Source organism: Pleurodeles waltl, chromosome 5 (assembly GCF_031143425.1).
Source record: "Pleurodeles waltl isolate 20211129_DDA chromosome 5, aPleWal1.hap1.20221129, whole genome shotgun sequence".
Taxonomy (NCBI): Eukaryota; Metazoa; Chordata; class Amphibia; order Caudata; family Salamandridae; genus Pleurodeles; species Pleurodeles waltl.
In genome coordinates, this window is record NC_090444.1 from 960,830,982 (window position 1) to 960,854,539 (window position 23,558).

Sequence of the window (23,558 nt, forward strand, 5' to 3'; positions counted from 1 at the left end):
TGTGATCACCTGTCCCTCTGTATTAGATGTCTAAGGGCTGGGGTAGGGTGGCCTATGAGCGCCACAAGACTGCTTTGAAGGCACATTTGTGCCCTCCTTGCATAATCCCATTTGCACCAGTAAAGGCAACCCCGGTTCCAGTTCTGGCGTGAAACTACACAAAGGGCAGGAGAGTGACTACCCCCACCCCCCAGGGAGGTGCACAGAGCTTTACCAGGTAGCCACTTAATTCTGCCATCTTGGAAACAAGATGGGTAGAGGCCCCTGGGAGCATCTGACTGGTTAGGCTAGGTAGATGATGTTCCTGACCCCCTCTGATAGGTGGGTCACTTCAGAGAGTGATTAACCACATTTTAGGGTTACTTAAGGGCTCCCTCGCGGGTGATCCTCAGATTTATTGAGCAAGACTCTCCAAGGAACTTTCTGCATGACATCTTTTGCTCCTGGCCTCTGTAGCCGCTGCTTGTCTGCATTGGAAACAAGTCTGCTTCTGATGGGAAGGCTTCCATTGCAATATTGTTTCTCCAGGTCTTGCAAGAATTTTGTAACATCAAAGGCTGTGCATCCTCCAGTGTTACAAGGGCGCTGCACCAGGGAGCACGAAGGAATCTGCCTTGGAGTGAAGGAGGCACTCCCCTGCAACCGCAGGCACCTCAAGATGTTGACCAGGGGGTGGGGTCTGCTGTCCCACAGACATTCAATGATTCGGCAACACAGGTGTTAAATCTGTGGCCTCCTCTGGGTCCTCCTTGTCTTCTAACCAATTTGGGAGATTGTGGGCCGCTGCTCTTGCCACTGGAGTGCAACCCCTGTGTACCCCAACTGTTGCACTTGCCTAAGGCTTGTTGACACTTCCTCCAGGAGATTGTCAGGCTCCAAGAAGCCCCAACCTCCAGCATTCTGCAATCTGTAGATCAGCCCCTGTCCTGCAACGTGGGACATCTGTTTTGTTGTGCTGTAAGGCTCCTTGTGACAACCTCTGCCCATTACCTGTGGGTCACGCGTGGGGGCTCCATCGACTTCTTGTTGGCCTTCTTGTGTGCTGAGGGCCAGCCCTTGACTCCCTCTCTTGAGTAGATCTCCTGGATCTTGCTGGTCCCCAAAACTTTGCAAACTCTTCTTCAGCTTCTGTTTGCATTTGCCAGTGCTTGTTGGTGACCTGGTTAGTCACTAACCTTCCTGCAATCCGGCGACCATCGAGGGACAGCTCGTAGGCGACTCCTGGGATCATCTGCTGCTCCTGGACCCTGCAGCTGGACTTCTTCTTCCACTGGTTTGCAGGAACTTCATCTTTAGGAGGGTGTGCATTGCCACCTGCACCCCCTGTGCACCTCCAAGGGTGCTGGACTCTGTCCCCTTTCTTTGCAGGTCCTCCATCTCTGGAATCATTCCCTGGGTTTCACCGGCCTGGTCAACGGGTCGTGACAGCAGCTGGGCAATCCAAGGCATTCACTGACTTCAGAGAGTCCCTTCTCCACTCTGCATCAGGGTCCCTGGTGTAGGTCCCCCGGTTTTCTGGGTACCATTGGGTAGGGGCACTCTCCATCCATCCTCTTGTTTGCTGGTTGTCCTCAGGGTCCACTGGGAAGGGTCCTGAATTCCACAAACTCCAACCACTACTCTGTGGGACAATTGGGTGGGTAACTACCTTGCATCTTGTTGCTGGGACACCTACTGTACTTACCACACTTACCTTGGTTAGGGTCACTATTTCACATTCCACTTTTTTCGTATATTGTTTGGTCTTCCCATAGGGCGCTGTGTATGTCAATCCTATTTCTGATTACTATTTTGTGTATATTTTGTACGTAGATCTCTCCAGAGGGAGCCATACCAATGCTAGTTTAGTAGTGGTGCTGTAATAAAGTTACCTTTTACTTTTGCAACACTGGTGTGGTTCTTTCTTGTGATTGAGTTACTGTGTGACTACGGTGGTATAGCAAGTGCTTTACATTCCTCCTGGATAAGCTTTAGCTGCTATCCCTAGAGAGCTTCTGCTATATGGACACCTATTCATGATCACTAAGGGTTGTCTTGACTCCGTATAGGGGACCACACCACAGGTGAACACCATGGACTGAGCCAACCTCATATACTGAGCATGTCCATTGATCCTCCGATTAGACTGCCCCTTTGGGAGGACCTTCTTTCGCAGCAGCAGGGCAGAGTTCTGCACTTAAACCTCTCCACTCTCTTCCTTCTTGCGTGGAGATTCAGCGGCGACAGTTGACAGCTTTTGATGTTCCTCCCGAAGTCTGCAACGTCATCTTGGCCGCCAGGTGTCCCTCCACCAAAATTGATTGCACCGGTCATTGGGAGAAATATGTGGTATGGTGCTCAGACCAGTCTGTTGACCCCCTTTCTGCCCCTCTCTCGGGGGTCCTTTTATTTACCCTTTGCCTGACCCAGCAGTGCTGTTATGGGCCCTCTCATAGGTTATTTTTCTGCTACTTCTGCATTTTTGAGGTTGCCTGATCAACCTTCTTTGTTTGAGTCTGCTATTTGTTAATAGGTTCCTTAAAGACCTTATACATGTTTTTCCTCCATCCTCATCCATTATGCCCCAGTAGGATTTGAATTTGATTTGACTTTTCTGATGTGCACTCCTTTCGAGCCTCTCCACTATTCTCCTCTGAGGCTTCTCACTTTGAAAACAGCCTTCCTTGTGGCCATTACATCTGCCTACAGGGTGAGTGAGCTGCAGGCAGTGTCATCTAAGCTGCCCTACCTTTCCATCTATCCTGACAAAGTGATGCTTCACATTAGGGCCTCCTTTCTGCCAAAAGTGGTTACGCCCTATCATGTAGGCCAATCCATCACTTTTTTACACACACCCACTTGTTTCTATGGAAGAGGAGAGACCCCATCGCCTGGACCCAAAAGGAGTGTTGCTGTTCTACCTTGATCGTACAAAAGAGTTCCGGGTAGATGATCAACTCTTTGTTGTTTATGTGGGTACGAAGAAAGGTTGAGCAGTGCAGAAGCTTACCATCTCCACATGAGTTCTCTGTATTAAGATCTACTACACACAGGCGAAGAATCAACCCCCTGATGGTTGCGTGCTCATTGTACCTGAGCTAAAGCTGTGACCACTGGGTTACCAAGTGAAGTTCCAGTTCTTGACATATGTCTGGTGGCCACATAGCATCTCTGCACATGTTTACCAAACACTTCTGCCTGGACCGTCGGGTCTGCAGGAATGGGCATTTTGCATGCTCGGTCTTGCAAGACTTTCTAGTATGAACTTGGTGTGCAGAGCTACCTCTGGGGATGGTATCGCTTGAGTATCTATTTTAAGCGAGGGAATCTGCAACTAGAAGTCTCTATCATGTGAAGAATTTACTTACATTCGGTAACAACTTATCTGGTAGAGACAGTTTCTAGTTGCATATTTCTTACCGAGCCACCCATCCTTCTCGCTCTGCGAACTAATTTCTAGGGTCAGTGGCTCCTCTTTCAGGTCCTCAGTTTTGACACACCAGTAGTTAGTTTCTTTATGGCTCTGCATTTCTTGTGTGGAAAGTTGTGAACAGAAACTGACATCACGCACCAGGGTGGTGCCTATATAGGAACTGCGACATCATGTCCTGCTCAGTCGCTGCTGACACTGGACACAGAGCTGATCGCCACCTCATGGCACTCTGGGGTACTGCTCATAAAAATCTCCGGATCCAGTCTGATGTCGGGGGGGAAATTCAAAGGTAAGCAGTCTGAAAGTAGATATTGTCTCTGCCAGATAAGGTGTCACCAAAAGGTAAGTAACTTGTTCACCAGTGTAATTATTTGCCCTGCAAGTATGCCTTTTAGTAATACCAAACCACACCAGCTTTAATTTGGCTATCCCTTTAAAAGCTGGCAGTTGAATGTTGTGACCCTGCATTGAAGGAGATTTACTTGAAAGGCGTTATTAACCAGGTAACTTTTTTTTAATTATTGCAAGCTCACCAATCACCCATGCAGTATACCCTTTCATCCTCTTCCCAGTTAATTTTCTTTTGTGTCTAGTTGCTAGGTCCCATTCAGAAGGGCCACAAAGTGTACAGGGGTGACTGGGCTGCTATCGTGAGGTTAGTATTGTTTATTTCTGGCATCCAGGGGTCCGTCCTACTGTGGCTTGACTCTAAGGCTTTTCGCTCAGGGTTAAAAACTCAGAACTCCAGTGTCAACCAACAGACATAATAATTTACTGTCTACCCCTTTGCTTGTCTTCATAAAAAGAGAACTGCATTATTGTTAGAGTAAAATGTAAACCTATACTCATTAATGGGGTTCAGTACAGGGCTTGTTGATGCCATGCTTGTCAGATTCCGCCAGAGTTGGGTCTTCGAATGACACTGGACTGGTGGTGATGACTGCTCCTCACTCGGGCTGCTTGGATGACTGCACTGTAGGTCTGGTCGGCGGGTACTTGTCTATAGCATTTGCAATCTGCAAGTCTTCTAGGAGGTTTCTATACTACAAAGTTGTGATGATCTTTGCAGCTTGCATGTCTGGCAGCAGACAATTCCCTCTACTTAGGCTGCAGTAATGTTGCATAGCATTCTGTTGATTTTGTTTGCAGGTTTGAGGTGACCTCTCAGCCTTGGTTTGGTTCAAGTTGCACTCCTGATTTCAGCCTTTTTCTTGTGGATGCTTCAGATACTGCAAGCATAGCTGGGACAAATGTCTGTGACAGCCAACCACTTGGTTTGGTTATGGTGCTTGCTACTGGACCTTGAATCCCAGACTGCTGTGCAATGAATCCCAAAGTGGTCTGTGTAGGAAAGGGCCACTTCTTGACCTGACCACCTACCCTTTTTGCCTGGTGCATGATGCATTTTTGACTGACAGTGCACTGGGTTCCTGCTAACCCGGTCCCCAGTGCCAATCTCTTTCTCTAATACTGTACAATTGTTCCCCAGTTGGTAATACCTTTAACCCCTCTTCAAGTCCCTAGTAAACGGTTTCCTTGCTACCTAGAGTATGGGTACCAAAGAGGATCCCCAAGGCTGCAGCAGATATTGTGCCCCCCCCCCAAGGGACCTTTTACCTAGCACATGTAGGCTGCCATTTCAGACTGCACGTCTTGTTGCAGTTAAAAGTGAAAACAGAACATGGCACGCAGCCTCTGTGCCATGTCCCCTAACACTGAATGCTCTATATGTAAGTGACCCCTGCAGCAGGCCGTACAGCCCTAAGGCAGGGTGTATTATATTGCATGTGAGGACATATCTGCCTGAGCAGATATGTCAGTGCTATGTCTTTGTCGATTCTTAGACGGAGTGAACAGGGAGGCCATTTTAATGACATGAGCTGTACACTGGTCTCTACAAGTTCCCCAGCTACATGATAGCTTCACTGAAACTAGCAATGTTTGATATCAAACATCTCATAAAAATAAACCCTCATTGATGCCAGTGATGGCTTTATTAATACATGCACCCAGATGACACCTTAGAGGTGTGCCCTCTGAACACCTACCAAATACCCATGTGGGGACTGACTAGTTTTAGCCATCCTGCCACCACCAGACAAGATTCTGCCCCCCTAGGGTGACAGCCTTTGCTCTTGGGTGGTCAGAGGCAAAACCTGCTTTGAGGTGTTTACACACCCCACCCAACAGGATGACCTGTGAATCTGCATTCCAGGGCAGGGGCTTCAAAGAAGCCTACAGTCCTTTGTATGCAGATCTGGCTTCACTCAAAGGAGGAGAGATGCTGATCCCTCTGCCCCAGGGCCCATTTGGTACCTGAACTAGCAGGAAATGTAGTATTCAGAGAGGTATGTCCACCCCTCAGGTCAGTCCCACCTCTAAGGTGAGCTGACTGATGTGGACATAACATTTTGGAAATTTGCCATCTTTATGGTGGGAGGTTTATGAATTCTGGGACAGATGTTTTGCCCTCTTACCACAGGAAGTGGTCATGTAGGGAGTATAGTGACCCTAGGGGTCAGTAGACCATTGGTTCCCTCAGAAACGCCCCAAAGTTCAATATTTAGGGGAGGCCCTGGCACCAGGGAATCAGATCCCTGGTGATCTGCAGAAGGACTCCCCAGAGACGCAAAAGGCAAGAACTGAAGATCAGTGACTGACTCGGCGCCAGCCTGTTTGTGTACTTCGAAAATTGCTAGAAAGACAACTCATCCTCTAGCTGCTGAAACTTCCAAAAGCCTGGGAAGACTGCCAGCCTTCACCCAACACAAGGAACTCCTGTGGAGTTGCTGAGTTGCTTGCTTGCAGGCACCTGAAAACTGCTGAAAAGGACTTTTGTCTGCCAAAACCGCCGCCGGACAGCATCCCTGCACCCAAGCTTCCCAGCTCATGTTGAAGTGGGGCACTGTGCCACCCTGGTCCCCAGGCTCTCCAAAGACACAGAGTCCATTATGGGTTTCCCCACTGCGACCTCCACTCCAACACCTGCAGCCTCTTTGTGCAGGCCCCCGTCAGCCACGACCACCTTCGGTGACAGCAACCCCAACTGTCCACTGCACCTGGGCGTCCCGGATCGAGGAGATGAGGGCCACTGGTGTCTGTTTCTCACACTGGTGAGACTTCAGCCCATTTTTTTATTCTCCCGGACTGGTCCCCCAGTCCACACCTGCAGCTCGTTCTGTAGGACACCTCCACTGCGACCATTGTCAGACACCCGACGGCCCAAGAACCCTCTGCACCCGGATGTCCCAGACCGAAGTGAAGAGGACCACTAGTTTCCCTACATCCCTGAGCATTGCAAGACCTGAGCCGATTCGGTTGTTCTCTCAAACTGGCTCCCTAGTCCTAAACTGCAGCCTCTATTCAACCGGACCACTCCCCATTGACTAACATTGGGCACTCGATGCTGTACTACACCTCAGCACCTGGCCGACCCAGTGCCGCCTAGTGTGACCTGTTGGTATGGTCCTGACCCTTGCCCAGTACTTACCTTAAGTCCAAGGTATTGGTGCCGTTAGTCACTGTATTACACCGGAATGCCCTACATGTTTTTCTCTCTATAGGAGATCATTGCCACTTCTGACAAATGCACTAAGGGCCTCATTGCGACCTTGACGGAGGAGTTTCCTCCATCACAAATCTTGACTCCTGGATGGAGCTGGACCAGTGTAATCATACATAGACACTGATGTTAATCAGACCAAGACCTTCTGGGTCAGAGACACCAGCTCCTCTTTCTGATAGGCTCTGTGAGCAACATGCTTGGTGAGGACCTGAGGGTCCTTATAGTTTTCCTGAACCCATGAGGAATCTGTGAAGAACCTTTGGTTGAGCATAACTGGTATGAGAAACTGGCTGATGCCAGTGGACTGGATACCTCGCCAGTCACTGTCCTTGTTTCGCCTCGTAGTGTGGCTAAAGGGGAAGGTGCTTCACTTGTCACAGCAGTACAGAGGGCGGCTGAGGTCATCAGTCTTACCGTGCCTTCGGTGGAGGCCAAGACCAATATCTTGACAGAGGTGCCTCATCCTGAGTTATCACATAGGGAACCCCTCCTCCACTTCAATGAAGCACTCACTGATGTAGTGCCCGGGCTGGGCGAAGCCCTGCACAGGCCCTCCTGTGCACAGGACAGTTGTCCCAAGTTAACCCTGGTATGTTCCCCCATCATACCACCATATAGTGAATCCTAGAGTCTGGATACCTTTAGTAACAGGATTTTTTTCTTCCACCAGCCTTGCCCGGCAGTCAGTGAGCACCACATACCTCCGAGGATGGTATACCTACACAGAACGGGGCTCGTGGTCTCAGGTGGCCCAAGCCATCCTGACCTAGGCTATTGCGCGTGGCAGGGATGCAGTAAAGTCCATGATACACTGAGGACTAAACACAACACACTAGCTGGGTAGACAGGATGCCTCATCGGTGGCGGTTTGCCACCATGCCATGCTGCAGTTAACACGCTTCTTGGGGTATATCCATGCATCTCTTAGGGATGTGCCCTTCTATGCCCTTGTCTGTTGAGGAATAAGGCCTATTCAGACCTTTAATACAGTAGGCCCCCCCACCGACCAGTCATAGGGAATTAACATGGTCCCACGCCAGCCACACTAAGCCTTTAGCTCTGCCCATGGCTACAGTAGCAGCTAACAGCTGTGTCCCTTTCTACCCAGGCACCATGGCTGTCAGACTCCGCATTTCTTTTGTGGCCAAGGATGCATCTCCCACAGGCCTTGTGGGACCTAGGATCAGAGATATGCCCAGTCCGCCACCCAACCTGGCAGCCGCCAACCCTCTTCAATGTACCCTCGAAGTATCACAGGCAGCCTGTTGGCAGCAGGATCAGGCACCACCAGTCCCACTGGCAAGCTAGAACATCAGACAAGTGGGAGCTCCAAATTGTTCGCCGTGGTTATGCCCAAAATTCAAAGATACCCCACCTCCCCTGCCACTGTCCTTAGACCGAGAGAATGGACTCTTTTGACCAAAGGAGCCATTGAGAGGGTGCTGACATCAGAACTAGGTCGTGGTAGCTATTCCCACTACTTCCTTGCACCAAAGGAAAGGAGGCCTCTGTCCTGTACTAGATTGTCACCCCTTAACTCCTTCCTGAAAAAGGCGCAATTTAAAATGCTCCTGTTGGCTGAGGTCCTGTCTGCCCTGGAGACTGGTTGGTTAACGTTAGATCTGCCATACTCATATTTCCATTATTACCTGTAGTTCACGATAGGCCATAACAATTTCAGGTCTGATGGCCTCCTTACATCGTGCAAGTGAAGTATGCTGTGTGGCATATGCAGGCTCTGCAGTTGATCTGAAGTCCCAGTGGGCATAACACCAGGGGAATCTCTCTGACCTAGTTCAGATATCGGGGAGCACTGCAAAAGATCTGCAATTGTGGCTGACCCCTCTTCCTTCCCCACCCAGAGTGGTGACACGTAAGTCATGCCTGGATTGGGGCGGCCATTTGAGAGGGATGGAGATCAGAGGACTCATCATCTTGTTGGAGTTGGGAGTGATTAACTCAGCAATGAAAGTCTTCCTACCGTTCATCAAGGGAAGGCTGGTTCTGGTGTTCACAAACACTACAGCCAATGGGTAGTACAACAAACGGCAGACTGGGGCCATGGAATATTTAACCTAATGCATTTTCCCACAGCTGTGATCACTATAGTAATGCATTTACCAGCACCTCCTCTGGGAACAAGTTAGAAGAGTTATCATGCAGACTCCAATGAAAATAACACTGATGTTGAAACATTGGACAAAATAAACTGGAGCAGGGTATATTTCTTTGATCTGCGTACAAGTGGAATCCATAAATCCAGTAACAATTCAAATTCAAGTAAATATTTAGTTTTGTTTTCATGTATGTTTGTTCACTTCCTTTCCAACCATTATTTTGTCAAGACACTTTATAACCAGGGCCAATGGAGTTATGCAGTAGGGGAGGGTCAAAAGCTGTGGCAGGCTTGAGTGAATTAAATGAAGGCTGGTTTAGGTGTTCTTGAACAACACTACCGCCATATGGTACTGCAAACAAATAGGGCAGAGTGGGGTCATAGCTGTAACGTTTCCTGGTCATACAACAGCTGACAGACTCTCTGAACGCCAGGGCGTACAAACGCAACTGTCTATGCCTTGCATATCATGAATGACATCTCCATCTGGAGGTGATGCAAGGTCTCTTCCACGATGCAGAGAACCTTGCTTAGATCTAATCGCCTCCGCTGAGAACCCGCAATGTCAGCCTGTTCCTTTGAATTTCCAAAGTTGCGTACCCTCAGACTCTTCATCTCAGGTGGCACTCAGGACTCCTGTATGCCTTTCCGCTGATACCACTTCTGTCTCATGTTCTCAAGATCATCAGACAGACCGGGCCCAAGTTATCCTAGTGGCTCCATATTGGGCTCATAGTGTGGTGTCCCGAACTCCTGAGCTTGAGGTCTGTCTGCTGATCAGGCTGCCTCTTCATGAAGGTTTCTTGTTGCAGCGACAGGACAGGGTCCTATACCTGACTGTGCATGCATTGCCTTCATGTCTGGAGATTGAGTGGCAGCAGTTGAGACCCAAAAAAAAACATTCATTATATATCCATCGCACCAAAGACCACGGGGGGGGACAATCAGATCTTTGTTGGGTTCACCAGAGTGAAGAAGAAGGAATGTAGAAACAGACCATCTCCAGATGGATTGTACTCCGCAGACAAATCTGCTGCACATCGGCCAAGAAGGAACCAACTGAGGCCTTTGGGCTCGTTCTACCAGAGCCAAAGCTGTGACCACTGCATTATGTTGCAGAGTACCTGTGCTGGACATCTGTCATGCTACTACGTGGACATCCTTTCTCATATTTACCACACCCTACTGCCTTGACAGTCTGTTCCATCGTAATGGGCGCTTTGCCCCTTCGGTCTTCCAGGACAATTTGGTCACACCAGGTTTGCAGACCTACCTCTGGAAAGTTATTGCTTTTGGTATCTATTTTTACTAAAGGGCTCTGTAGCTAGACGTCTATCAGATGAACAAGTTACTTAGCTTCTGTAACATCTTATCTGTTGGAGACAATCTAGCCACACACTGCTTACCGGCCCTACATCCTCATTGTTCTGCAGATCATTTCTCCTTCCTAAAAGGCCCTTAGCATCTGCACACTGGTAAATCGGCCTTCTGATGTGGATTCATGCTTCTGGCACAGCAATAGTCACGTAAAGATTCTGATGTCAGCACGTTAGAGTGGCACCTATATAGGCACTGCACTCATCACATCTGGCACGGACAATGACGACATAGAGCCAATCGATATCGCAAACCGGCAGGCAGGGGTACTGCTCAAGATATTTTAGATCCAGTATGTAGGTGCTACCAAATGTAAGTAACTTTTTCATTAATCGTATGTAATTAAAGAAGGAAAGCTGGGTAGCCTCCCGGACACGTCAAGCCTGGTGACTGACTTTAGATATAGCATGTACAGTCCTCTTTGTATGCTAGATTAGCGTGTTAGCATGACAAACCAGTTTCACCTGCAGTTGAGTCACTCGGGCAGGGTTACACACCCGTATTGCATGCAGGGGACATTCCAGTCCCAAAATTAATCCATTTTATTAAGCACCATATTGCCGTTTTATGTGGCTTTGTTTTTCTTTCTCCTGTTAAAGAATAATTGTAAGATTAGAGAAAAAAGTTGACAGTGACCAACATCTCTAAATTGTACCTATAATGAGCTATTGTCTTATGTTTTACTGGTGTTTATGTAAAACATTTTATGTTAAATGGTATTATTAAATAAAGGTAGGATCTAAAAAAAAAATAGTTTATAAACTAATAGTCTAATCTCAATGGTAGATCTCTAATCTAATGCACTTTTCCCACAGCTGTGATCACTATACACGATAGTGATGATTTTACCAGCACCCCCTCTGAAAATAAGTTTGAAGAGAGTTATCATGAAGACTCAAATGAAGATAACATTGAGGTTGAAACACTGGAGAAAACGAAAACTGGAGAAGAGTATATATCTTTGCCCGGCGTACAGTTGGAATCCATAGATCCTGTAACAACTCTAATTCATGTAATTATTCAGTTTTATTTCACTTCTGTCTATTGTTGGCTTCTGTTCTAACTTTTGTTTTGTGTAGACACCTTATAACCAGGGTGGACAAACTTAGCTGTCTATGCGTAGAGGATCACAAGTGGCGTCTCCTTTCAGAGGTGGTACAAGATCTCTTTCAGCAGTTTGGTGAGCCTTGGTTAGATCTGTTCGCCTCCGACGAGAACACGCAATTTCTACAGTATTGCACATTGGAGTTTCCAAGGCGGCACTTGCTCGACGACGCTTTTCGTTGCGAGTGGAGCTCAGGCCTCTTGTATGCCTTTCCGCCCACACCAGTCCTGCCCACAGTTCTCAAGAACGACCGGGCACAAGTAATCCTTATGGCTCCGGACTGGGCACGGAAAGTCTAGCATCCCGAGCTTCTGAAAATGAACATTGATCCTCTGTTCAGGCTGCCCCTTTGGGAGGATCTTTTGTGCAGCAGCAGGGGAGGGTCCTCCACCCGAACCTGTGAACTCTGCTCCTTCAAGCGTGGATATTGAGCGGCGGTAGTTGACAGCTTTCAACCTTCCTCCCGAAGTCTGTAACGTTATCTTTGCAGCCAAGCATTCCTCCACAAAAACAGTGTAATCCTGCCGTTGGCAAAGATATTGTACAGTGAAGTCTATAGATCCGCTCTCTTATTCTCTATCCGATATTCTTCTCTTCATTCTTTCACTTTCCCAACAGGGTTCCTCTCTGGGCACACTTAGGGCTACCTCTCTGCTCGGTCAGCCTTTCTGCGGCTGCCTGATCAACCCTCTCTTTTCAGGCCCCCTATTGTAAATAGGTTTCTTAAACGGCTTGTAAATATGTTTCCCCTTACGCCCTTTGTCATGCGTCAATGGGATCTCAATCTACTTCTCAAATACCTCATGTGTACACCTTTGGAGCCACTGTACAATTGTCCCCTCCAGCTGCTCACCGTCAAGACAGCCTTCTTTGTGGCAATAGCATCTGCCTGGAGGGTGAGTGACATACAGGCCTAATCATCTAAGCTGCCATAACTCATGGTGTTTCCAGAAAAGGTAGTGCTACTCCCCTGTGTCTCCGTCCTTCCCATGGTGGTGACCCTATTCCATCTGGGTCAAACTGTCACCTTGCCCACCTTCTTTGCTCCCCCACATCCCTCTAAGGAGGAGGAGCTACTCCACCGGCTGGACTCAAAAAGATAGTTTTCGTTCTACCTTGACCACACAAGAGTTTCGGATGGACAACCAACTCTTTGTGGGGTATGTGGGAGCAAAATAGAGACGTGGCACTTGGAGTCCCAGTCCAGGACATTTGCAAGGCAGCAGCGTGGGCATCCCTGTACATGTTCGCCAAACACTACTTCCTGGACAGTCCGGTCTGCAGGGACGGGCATTTCGCCCGTTCTGTCCTTCAGGACTTTTTACTCTGAAACATTGTCCGCAGCCCACTGCCAGCGGATTATGGCTTGGGTATCTAATCAAAGGTAAGGAATCTGCAGCTAGAAGTGTCTGTCAGATGAACAAGTTACTTACCTTCGGTAACGCATTATCTGGTAGAGACTCTATCATGCTGCAGATTCCTTACACCCACCCACGCCTTCCCGCTCTACAGACTTGTTACTAGTGTTAGGGTGATTACTTTTTCAGGGCCTTAATTTTGATTTACATTGCGCCAGCCCTTGCCACGGCTCTACGCTTCTGGCGTGGAAAGTCATGATAAAAGTAACTGACACCTGAGCGGCACCTATATAGGTGACTGCAACGTAATTTCCGGAACCAGCTGCGCCAAGCGGAGCCGAATGGAGCCACCCGAAGGCAAGCACAAGTGCTACTGCTTTCCAAAATTTTCTGGATCCAGCCTGAGGCCCAGGAAAATCAAAGGTAAGGAATCTGCAGCTAGATAGTCCCTACCAAATAATGTGTTATCAAAGGTAAGTAACTTGTTAGTTTTGTTCCATGCTGCAACTGCAGGAAGCAGACGTCTAACATTGACCCACAAGAGTTGTCTTTGGTGTCCGGGCTTGGTACAAGACTCAGTTGTGTGAGAAGTGTGCCGTCATATACACTAAGGCTATCCTACATCAGGAAGTGAAGCTGTGTGCACCAAACACAAGTATTTGTGGTGTTTGCATACCCTACTTATGTTCCAAGCTTGGGCTTGCTCTCAAGGCCATTCCTGTGACCTCTCACCTTCGTGCTAGAGCTCTTCTGCTAAGTCCAAGAATAAGAAATCAAAGTAGGATTCCACCCAATCCCGCCACTCTGACGCTAAAGAGAAGTCTTGATGGCACCATGACGTTAGTCACACCATTTTGAGGTCTTTGGCCACAGAATAGGTTTTTCAGCTGGTCCCCTACACGCCCTGAATTTCCCATAACATCATCAACCATGTAGCAGATCGAGGTCTTTTTGGAGGCCATGCTGCATATGTTTGATTTGCGGAGACTGGCATGAATTTCAGGGCCATGCTCGCTGCAGTCCACAGGATTGTCCTGTGATGTGCATGACTTTCTCATGGATTTGCCTTTTGATGAATCCCATCAAAAGGGGAACTCTACATTGGAGCGCTTTAAAGACAGCAGAGCTACGACGTGCTGTTTGGGACAGCTGATCCCTGCTGAACTGCTTCCACACCACTTGAGAAAGTTTGGAGGTTTTTCCAGAAGGCTGGCATATAGACAGAGAAAGCCAGCACAGCAAGTGCAGCAGACACCCCTGTCCTTTCAAGGATGTAGGTTGGTCAGTCAGCATGCAGGCCAGAAGGGGCATCGGTTCTCCAATTCTCGTTTCCACTGCTGCAACAACCACCAAACCACTTTAGTTTGCACTTAGTGGCACACTCCCAACACGGAGAGTCCAGGATTCATAATTTCCAACCACCTTTACAAACCATCATGCCCGACAGATGGGTCTTGAAATTATTCAAAATGGCTATGCCCTGTCTTTTCTCTTCATCACGCCCCACTGTTCCTTCCACTCCGGGGCAAATTTCAGATGAGCACCTTCCCATTCTGTTGCAGGTTTGTGGCTGTTGCTCTCCAAAGTTGTATCATGAGGGTACCGGACTGTGAAAAAAGAGGGGTTGTTACTTTTCCTATTCCGAGTTCCAAAGGAGTACAGGGTCATCAGGCTTATTCTTGGACCTTCAGCCTTTGAATGCCTTCCTGTTGAAGGACAAATTCAAAATGTTCATGCTGGCTCAAATCGTGTCTGCTCTGGACCCAGGGGATTAGATGGTGCCTGTGGAACTGCAGGATGCTAATTTTCATATACCCATTTTACAGTCCCACAGACATTATCTGAAGTTCAAAGTAGGCCAGCAACATTTTCAGTTTGCTGTACTCCCCTTCGACCTTGCCAGTGCCCCTGGGGTTTGCACAAAAGTGATTATGGCATTCGCTGCCCATCTTCGGAGGTTAGGCACACCAGTATACCTGTAGCTCAACGACTGACTGTTAAAGATGGGCTTGCCACAGTGAGTCCCGGACACCAGATGATGTCATTAGGGTTCACTGTCAACAAGCTCAATTCCAAGCTGGTCCATTTACAGAGGCTTCCATTCACACTGGTAATCTTAGCCTCTGGAGTTCAGGGCTTTCCTTCCCCCACAATGAGTTAGGCATTAGGGCTGTGATGCCGATTCTTCAGACTTGTTTGTGGATCATGGTGAGAGCAGCACTGAAGCTTTTTGTAGCCTCCTGCTGCATCCTCCTTGTCAGTTGCGCTAGGTTTAATATGTATGCTCTGTTCCATTGGGCCCAGCATTAAGGCTAAATGGACATTGGCATCCCGGTCTCATAGGAGCCTGCTCGAGATTTACAGTGGTTGCAGCTCAACGCAATTGGTCTAGCGGCAGGCCCATCTCCCTCTCCCATCTGGAGCTGATGGTGGCGATGGACACATCCTTGCTGGGCTCGGAAGGTTACCTAAGGGAGGTGGAAGTTAGGGAACTTTGTCCTCCGGCAGAGAGCAAGCTCCTCATCAATCTACTGGAGTTTTGGGCCATTCGTCTGGCTCTGAAGGCCTCCCTGCCATGCATGAAGAGGAGGCTGGTTCAAGTTCTCACAAACTACACCACTGCCATGTGGTATGGCAACAAGCAGGGTAAAGTTAATTCCAGGGACCTTTGCCTGGAGGCTGTACACCTTTGACAGTGGTTAGAGTGCTATAGCAGTTTCCTAGGTGTGGGTTCACCTAACTGAGGGCCAGATGTAAAAAGCCTTTTTACGTTCGCAAATGGCCCGATTTACAGAAACGGGCTGTTTACAAACACAGAAAGGCATTTTTGAATGTACAAAGGGCACATTGTAATTTGGTAAGCTGTTACCGAATCACAATTTTGGTTTTGGGAATTGGTATAATTTAAGGGTACTTGAGAGACGGTATGCCCTTCCCTCTCCTTGCCGGACAGTACCCCTGTGCGCTGCAGCTCTTGCAGCTACCAAGGCTTGTTTGCTCCTCCTGCATGGGATCTTCAGGCTTTGTGTAGCCCCTGCTCCCAGCACGCCTTCCTGTAAAGTAGTCTTCTGCCTGCTGCTCCAGCAACGTGAGACTCCTCTTCAGGTGTGCTGAGTGGTCCTCACTGCGACCGCAGTGCCTGCTACCACTGGGTTGGCTGTGGGAGCGGTCTCATCTTGCTGAGCATCACCCGTGACTTCCCTCCTTGGTTCGAGTCTCCTGGGCCTTGCTGGTCCTCTTCAACCTTGTAACTCGTCTTCTTCCTCTGTTGCATTTGCCAAGGCTTGTTGGTGGTTCTCCAACACCACTTACCGACTGCAACCCGACTGACAACGTGGGACATCACTCCAGGAACACCTCTTCATCTTGTGTGCTGCACTGCTGGTCTTCTTCGTCCCCCGACGACCTGGTCCTGCATCCTCAGAAGGGTAGGTAGTGTCTGCTGTCACAACCGGACACTCCATCACGACCTGCTCTTGGTCCCCTTCCTTTGCAGGTCCTCTTCTGCTAGGATCCACCTTTGGGTTAGTCCAGTCTTATTTGGGTCTTGCATAACCCCAAAGTTCTCCAGTTGGTTTTGGGCAAAACCAGGTACTTACCTCACCTCACCTCTCCTGGTCGCTGGGGGTCACTCTGGTACTCACCTCTTAGGGTTCCTAGTTCCTCCAGCTCCATTCTGATTCCACTTCCTTGAGTGGGGGACTGCATTTTACATTCCACTTTTTTAGCCTATGGTTTGGCCCTCAGCTAGGGCTCTCACTGTTTACCTTTACTCATTGCTTTCCATGCTCTTTATTGATTTCTAATGGGTATATAATAGTGTGTTCGATGGCATCTGTCGCTGTAGATACACATGGTATGCATGAGCTCGCCATCTGGTGTTGGGTCGGAGTGTTACAAGTTGTTTTTCTTCGAAGAAGTGTTTTCGAGTCACGGGACCGAGTGACTCCACCTTCTGTGCTCATTGCGCATGGGCGTCGACTCCATCTTCGATTGTTTTCTTTCCGCCATCGGGTTCGGACGTGTTCCTGTCGCTCCGAGTTTCGGAACGGAAAGATAGCTGAAGACGGAAGATTTTCGACGGTATCGTTGCGATCCGGTTAGAGATAGACACATACGACGACGCGTTGAACATCGAAGCGCTTCGGTGCCCTTCGGGGTAGATTTCGGCACCCCGTCGGGGCCTAGTCGGCCCGACCGCGTGGAGGACAACGCCGATGGAACGGACCCCGTTTCGATTCTGCCCCGAATGCCACAACAAATATCCTTATACGGACCTACACTCGGTCTGTAATCTGTGCCTGTCACCCGAGCACAGCGAAGAATCCTGTGAGGCCTGTCGGGCGTTCCGGTCCCGAAAAACTCTGCGCGACCGTCGAGCGAGAAGACTGCAGATGGCGTCCACGCCAAAAGAGCGTCGACAGTTCGAGACAGAAGAGGAACAGGAGGAATCCTTTTCCATCCAGGATTCAGACTCCGACGAGCTACACTCTACAAGAACTGTGAGTAAGACGTCGAGATCAAACCTTAAAAAAGGAAAGAAGGCCCAGGGGACGCCACTGCCAACCGGCCATGGCTCCACCCAAATTCTCGGTGACCAACAATCGGCACCGAAAAAGGCCCATTCAGTGTCGAGATCGTCCGACTCCGGTCGAGACACCGGCACGCAGCCTCCTCGAGACCGAGAGACTGCTAAACAGAAGCATCGACACCGAGAGTTCGGTGTCGACACGGATCGACGCCGAAACAGTGGCGCCGAAGACCATAGAGGCCCAGAATTTTCGGCACAGAAAAAGAGGAAGGTTACCTCGGAGCCGAAAAAACAATCGACAGGGTTTTCGGAGCCGAAAAAAGCGACATCAGACCCTGTTTCTGGCTCCTACACTGAAGAGCATTCTATGTCTTCTCAAATGAAGAAACATAGATTTGAACAAGAACTGCAATCCACTGACGTGGATCACACGCAAAAGCGTATCTTTATTCAGCAGGGGACTGGGAAGATCAGTACCCTTCCACCTGTCAAACGAAAGAGAACGCTTCAGTTTACTCCTCAGCAACAAACAGCACAAAAGGTAACACCTCCTCCCTCGCCTCCACCTGTAACTCCGGCTTCGCCAACTTACACCCCGTCACATTCGCCAGCTCACACCGCCATGAGCCACGATGACCAAGATCAGGATGCGTGGGACTTGTATGACGCACCAGTGTCTGATAACAGCCCAGACACATACCCAACTAGGCCATCACCACCGGAAGACAGCACAGCCTACTCACAAGTGGTGGCTAGAGCAGCATTATTCCATAATGTGGAACTACACTCGGAACAAGTAGAGGATGATTTTTTATTTAACACCCTCTCCTCAACCCACAGCTCCTACCAAAGCCTGCCGATGCTCCCAGGCATGCTACGCCATGCAAAGGACATTTTCAAGGAGCCAGTTAAAAGTAGGGCAGTGACGCCTAGGGTGGACAAAAAGTATAAGGCGCCTCCTACGGACCCTGTATTCATCACCTCTCAGCTGCCACCAGACTCTGTGGTGGTAGGGGCTGCCAGAAAACGGGCAAACTCACACACTTCTGGGGATGCACCTCCCCCAGATAAAGAAAGTAGGAAGTTCGATGCAGCCGGGAAGAGGGTTGCTGTCCAAGCAGCAAACCAGTGGCGCATCGCAAATTCACAAGCGCTGCTAGCGCGATACGACAGAGCCCACTGGGATGAGATGCAGCATCTCATTGAACATCTCCCAAAAGATCTGCAAAAAAGAGCAAAACAGGTTGTTGAGGAGGGTCAAAACATTTCCAACAATCAAATACGCTCCTCCATGGATGCAGCAGACACGGCCGCAAGAACCATTAATACGTCGGTTACCATCCGTAGGCACGCATGGCTCAGAACGTCTGGATTCAAGCCAGAAATTCAGCAGGCAGTGCTTAACATGCCAGTAAACGAGAAACTTCTGTTCGGTCCGGAGGTCGACACAGCCATAGAAAAGCTCAAGAAGGACACTGACACTGCCAAGGCCATGGGCGCACTCTACTCCCCGCAGAGCAGAGGATCTTATAACACCTTCCGCAAAACACCTTTTAGAGGAGGGTTTCGGGGTCAGGCCACACAAGCTAGCACCTCACAGTCCGCACCGCCCACCTACCAGGGACAGTACAGGGGAGGTTTTCGGGGCCAGTATAGAGGGGGGCAATTTCCTAGGAATAGAGGAAGATTTCAAAGCCCCAAAACCACTACCAACAAGCAGTGACTCACACGTCACTCACCCCTCCCACACAACACCAGTGGGGGGGAGGATACATCAATATTACGAAGCATGGGACAAAATAACTACAGACACATGGGTCCTAGCAATTATCCAACATGGTTATTGCATAGAATTTATGCAATTCCCTCCAGACATACCACCAAAATCACAAAATTTATCAAAATACCATTCACAGCTTCTAGAGATAGAAGTTCAAGCACTACTGCAAAAAAATGCAATAGAATTAGTACCAAGCACACAAATAAACACAGGAGTTTATTCACTGTACTTCTTGATACCAAAAAAGGACGAAACACTGAGACCAATTCTAGACCTCAGGGTAGTAAACACATTCATCAAATCAGACCACTTTCACATGGTCACACTACAAGAAGTGTTACCATTGCTCAGAAAACACGACTACATGACAACCCTAGACCTCAAGGACGCATATTTCCATATACCAATACATCAATCACACAGGAAATATCTAAGGTTTGTATTCAAAGGAATACATTACCAATTCAAAGTATTGCCTTTTGGTTTAACAACCGCTCCAAGAGTATTCACAAAATGCCTAGCAGTAGTCGCTGCACACATCAGAAGGCAGCAAATACATGTGTTCCCGTATCTAGACGACTGGCTAATCAAAACCAGTTCGCTCACACAATGCTCAAACCACACAAATCAAGTCATACAAACCCTCTACAATCTAGGGTTCACCGTCAACTTTGCAAAATCAAACATTCTGCCAAGCAAAGTACAGCAATATCTAGGAGCCATAATAGACACGACAAAAGGAGTAGCAACGCCAACTCCACAAAGGATCCACAATTTCAACAGGGTCATTCAACACATGTCTCCAAACCAAACAATACAAGCAAGAACAATACTACAGCTCCTAGGCATGATGTCCTCATGCATAGCCATTGTCCCAAACGCAAGACTGCACATGAGGCCCTTACAACAGTGCCTAGCCTCACAGTGGTCTCAAGCACAGGGTCACCTTCTAGATCTGGTGTTGCTAGACCGCCAAACTTACCTATCGCTTCTATGGTGGAACAGTATAAATTTAAACAGAGGGCGGCCTTTCCAAGACCCAGTGCCACAGTACGTAATAACAACAGATGCTTCCATGACAGGGTGGGGAGCACATCTCAATCAACACAACATAAGAGGACAATGGAACATACATCAAACAAAACTGCATATAAATCATCTAGAATTATTAGCAGTTTTTCAAGCACTAAAAGCTTTCCAACCAATCATAACCCACAAATACATCCTTGTCAAAACAGACAACATGACAACGATGTATTATCTAAACAAACAAGGAGGAACACATTCAACGCAGTTAAGCTTGTTAGCTCAAAAAATATGGAAGTGGGCAATCCACCATCAAATTGGTCTAATAGCACAGTTTATTCCGGGGATCCAGAATCAGCTGGCAGACAATCTCTCTCGAGATCACCAGCAAGTCCACGAATGGGAAATCCACCCACAAATTCTGAACACCTACTTCACACTCTGGGGAACACCACAAATAGACTTATTTGCAACAAAAGAGAACGCAAAATGCCAAAACTTCGCGTCCAGATACCCACACAAGCAATCCCAAGGCAATGCCCTATGGATGAACTGGTCAGGAATATTTGCTTACGCTTTTCCTCCTCTCCCTCTCCTTCCTTACCTAGTAAACAAATTGAGTCAAAACAAACTCAAACTCATTTTAATAGCACCAACGTGGGCAAGACAACCCTGGTACACAACACTGCTAGATCTGTCTGTAGTACCACACATCAAACTGCCCAACAAACCAGATCTGTTAACGCAACACAACCAACAGATCAGACACCCGGACCCAGCATCGCTGAATCTAGCAATCTGGCTCCTGAAATCCTAGAATTCGGACACTTACAACTTAGCCAAGAGTGTATGGAAGTCATAAAGCAGGCCAGAAGGCCATCCACTAGACACTGCTACGCAAGTAAGTGGAAAAGATTTGTTTGGTACTGCCATCATAATCAGATACAACCACTAGAGGCAACTCCAAAACATATAGTCAATTACTTGCTCCATTTACAAAAAGCAAAGCTAGCCTTCTCTTCTATTAAAATACACCTTGCAGCAATATCTGCATACCTGCAAACTACATATTCAACTTCCTTGTATAGGATACCAGTTATCAAAGCATTCATAGAAGGGCTTAAAAGAATTATACCACCAAGAACACCACCTGTTCCTTCATGGAACCTAAACGTGGTTCTAACAAGACTCATGGGCCCACCCTTCGAACCCATGCACTCTTGCGGAATACAATTCCTCACCTGGAAAGTTGCCTTTCTCATCGCCATTACATCTCTAAGAAGAGTAAGTGAAATTCAAGCGTTCACAACACAAGAGCCTTTTATACAAATACATAAAAATAAGGTCGTCCTACGACCTAATCCAAAATTTTTACCAAAAGTTATTTCTCCATTCCATCTAAATCAAACGGTAGAACTACCAGTATTCTTCCCACAGCCAGATTCTGTGGCTGAAAGAGCACTACATACATTAGATGTCAAAAGAGCATTAATGTACTACATTGACAGAACGAAGAACATCAGAAAAACTAAACAGCTATTTATTGCATTCCAAAAACCTCATGCAGGTAACCCAATATCAAAACAAGGTATAGCCAGATGGATAGTTAAATGCATCCAAATCTGCTACCTTAAAGCAAAAAGACAACTGCCCATTACTCCCAGGGCACATTCAACAAGGAAAAAAGGTGCTTCAATGGCCTTTTTAGGAAACATCCCAATGCAAGAAATATGTAAGGCAGCCACTTGGTCTACGCCTCACACATTCACCAAACACTACTGTATAGATGTGCTATCCGCACAACAAGCTACAGTAGGTCAAGCTGTATTAAGAACTCTATTTCAGACAACTTCTACTCCTACAGGCTAAACCACCGCTTATGGGGAACTAACTGCTTACTAGTCTATGCATACCATGTGTATCTACAGCGACAGATGCCATCGAACTGAAAATGTCACTTACCCAGTGTACATCTGTTCGTGGCATCAGTCGCTGAGATTCACATGGACCCACCCACCTCCCCGGAAGCCTGTAGCAGTTCAGAAGTTACCTTCAATTTTGTACATTTGTATATATATTACTTAATCCTTTAATAGGTACATACTTACATTTTTCATTGCGCGGGCACTATTACTATAGTACAACTCCTACCTCACCCTCTGCGGGGAAAACAATCGAAGATGGAGTCGACGCCCATGCGCAATGAGCACAGAAGGTGGAGTCACTCGGTCCCGTGACTCGAAAACACTTCTTCGAAGAAAAACAACTTGTAACACTCCGACCCAACACCAGATGGCGAGCTCATGCATACCATGTGAATCTCAGCGACTGATGCCACGAACAGATGTACACTGGGTAAGTGACATTTTCATTACTTACCTCCAGTTGGGGGGCTGCCTATTCGGTATTCTAGTATTTGTGCTGCCTTTATAAAGTACCTTTATTTTTGTAACACTGTGTAGCTTTCAAGTGTGATAGTGCTCTGTGACTATAGTGGTATTGCATAAGCTTTGCATGTCCCATAGATCAGTCTTGGCTACTCATCCATAGCTACTCGAGAGCCCTGGCTTCCTAGACAGTGTCCACATTTCACTAATAAGGTATACCTAAACCTGGTATAAGGTGATAACACCGTAGGTGCTTACCACACACCAGGCCAGCTTCCTACCACGTTCGTGTATAAAGGCAACCACCAGGCATGCGTGCGTCAGTTCTTTTACTTCCACACTAGTTAAGTGCAGATCCAGGATAGAACTATCCCACTGGCTTTTTTTACTGTCCTTTTGCGACCCTTTTGTTGAGTATTTTTTTGTGTTTATGAGGGATGACCTCGAGGAATACAGGATTTACGCCATGTAGCGCCTGCCATGTCGGTGACAGATCACTATCAGGGATGCCTTTGGTGTCTCAAGCCCGACCACTACTCGAAATCATGCTTGCACTGTTAGGCCATGGCCCTGAAAGCTTTGAGAGCAGTCCCTAAAGCTAATGGCTTTCCGGCAGTTGCCATCTTTGGAAGTCACATTCCCAATTAAGGAGGAAGACGATGGACCGCTCTAGGAGCCCCAAGTCCTCTTCATTCCATTGGAGGTCCTCTGGGACTGGGGGCAGAGGCACAAAATGAAGAAGCAGTCTAAGCAGACTTCAACCTCATGTCGTCCATTGAGATGACTCTGAAACGTCAACGTTCCAGGCACAGTTCTGTGGAACCATTGCCAGGGCCATTTCCACGCCTTACTCCTTTTCCGGAAGCCGGAGCGACTCCCGCTCAATTAAAGGAATTTTACG

At 47.9% G+C, this 23,558-nt stretch overlaps 1 protein-coding gene across 2 annotated transcripts in view; it reads left to right on the forward strand.

The window, feature by feature from the left end:
• Positions 1 to 23,558, forward strand: part of AHCTF1 (AT-hook containing transcription factor 1) — a 1,009,458-nt gene that overhangs the window by 862,199 nt on the left and 123,701 nt on the right. For both annotated transcript variants that reach the window (XM_069235080.1, XM_069235081.1), the window contains one exon: positions 11,286 to 11,482. In XM_069235080.1, coding sequence (XP_069091181.1) covers positions 11,286 to 11,482 — 197 coding nt within the window. The remainder of the gene's footprint in view (positions 1 to 11,285; positions 11,483 to 23,558) is intronic.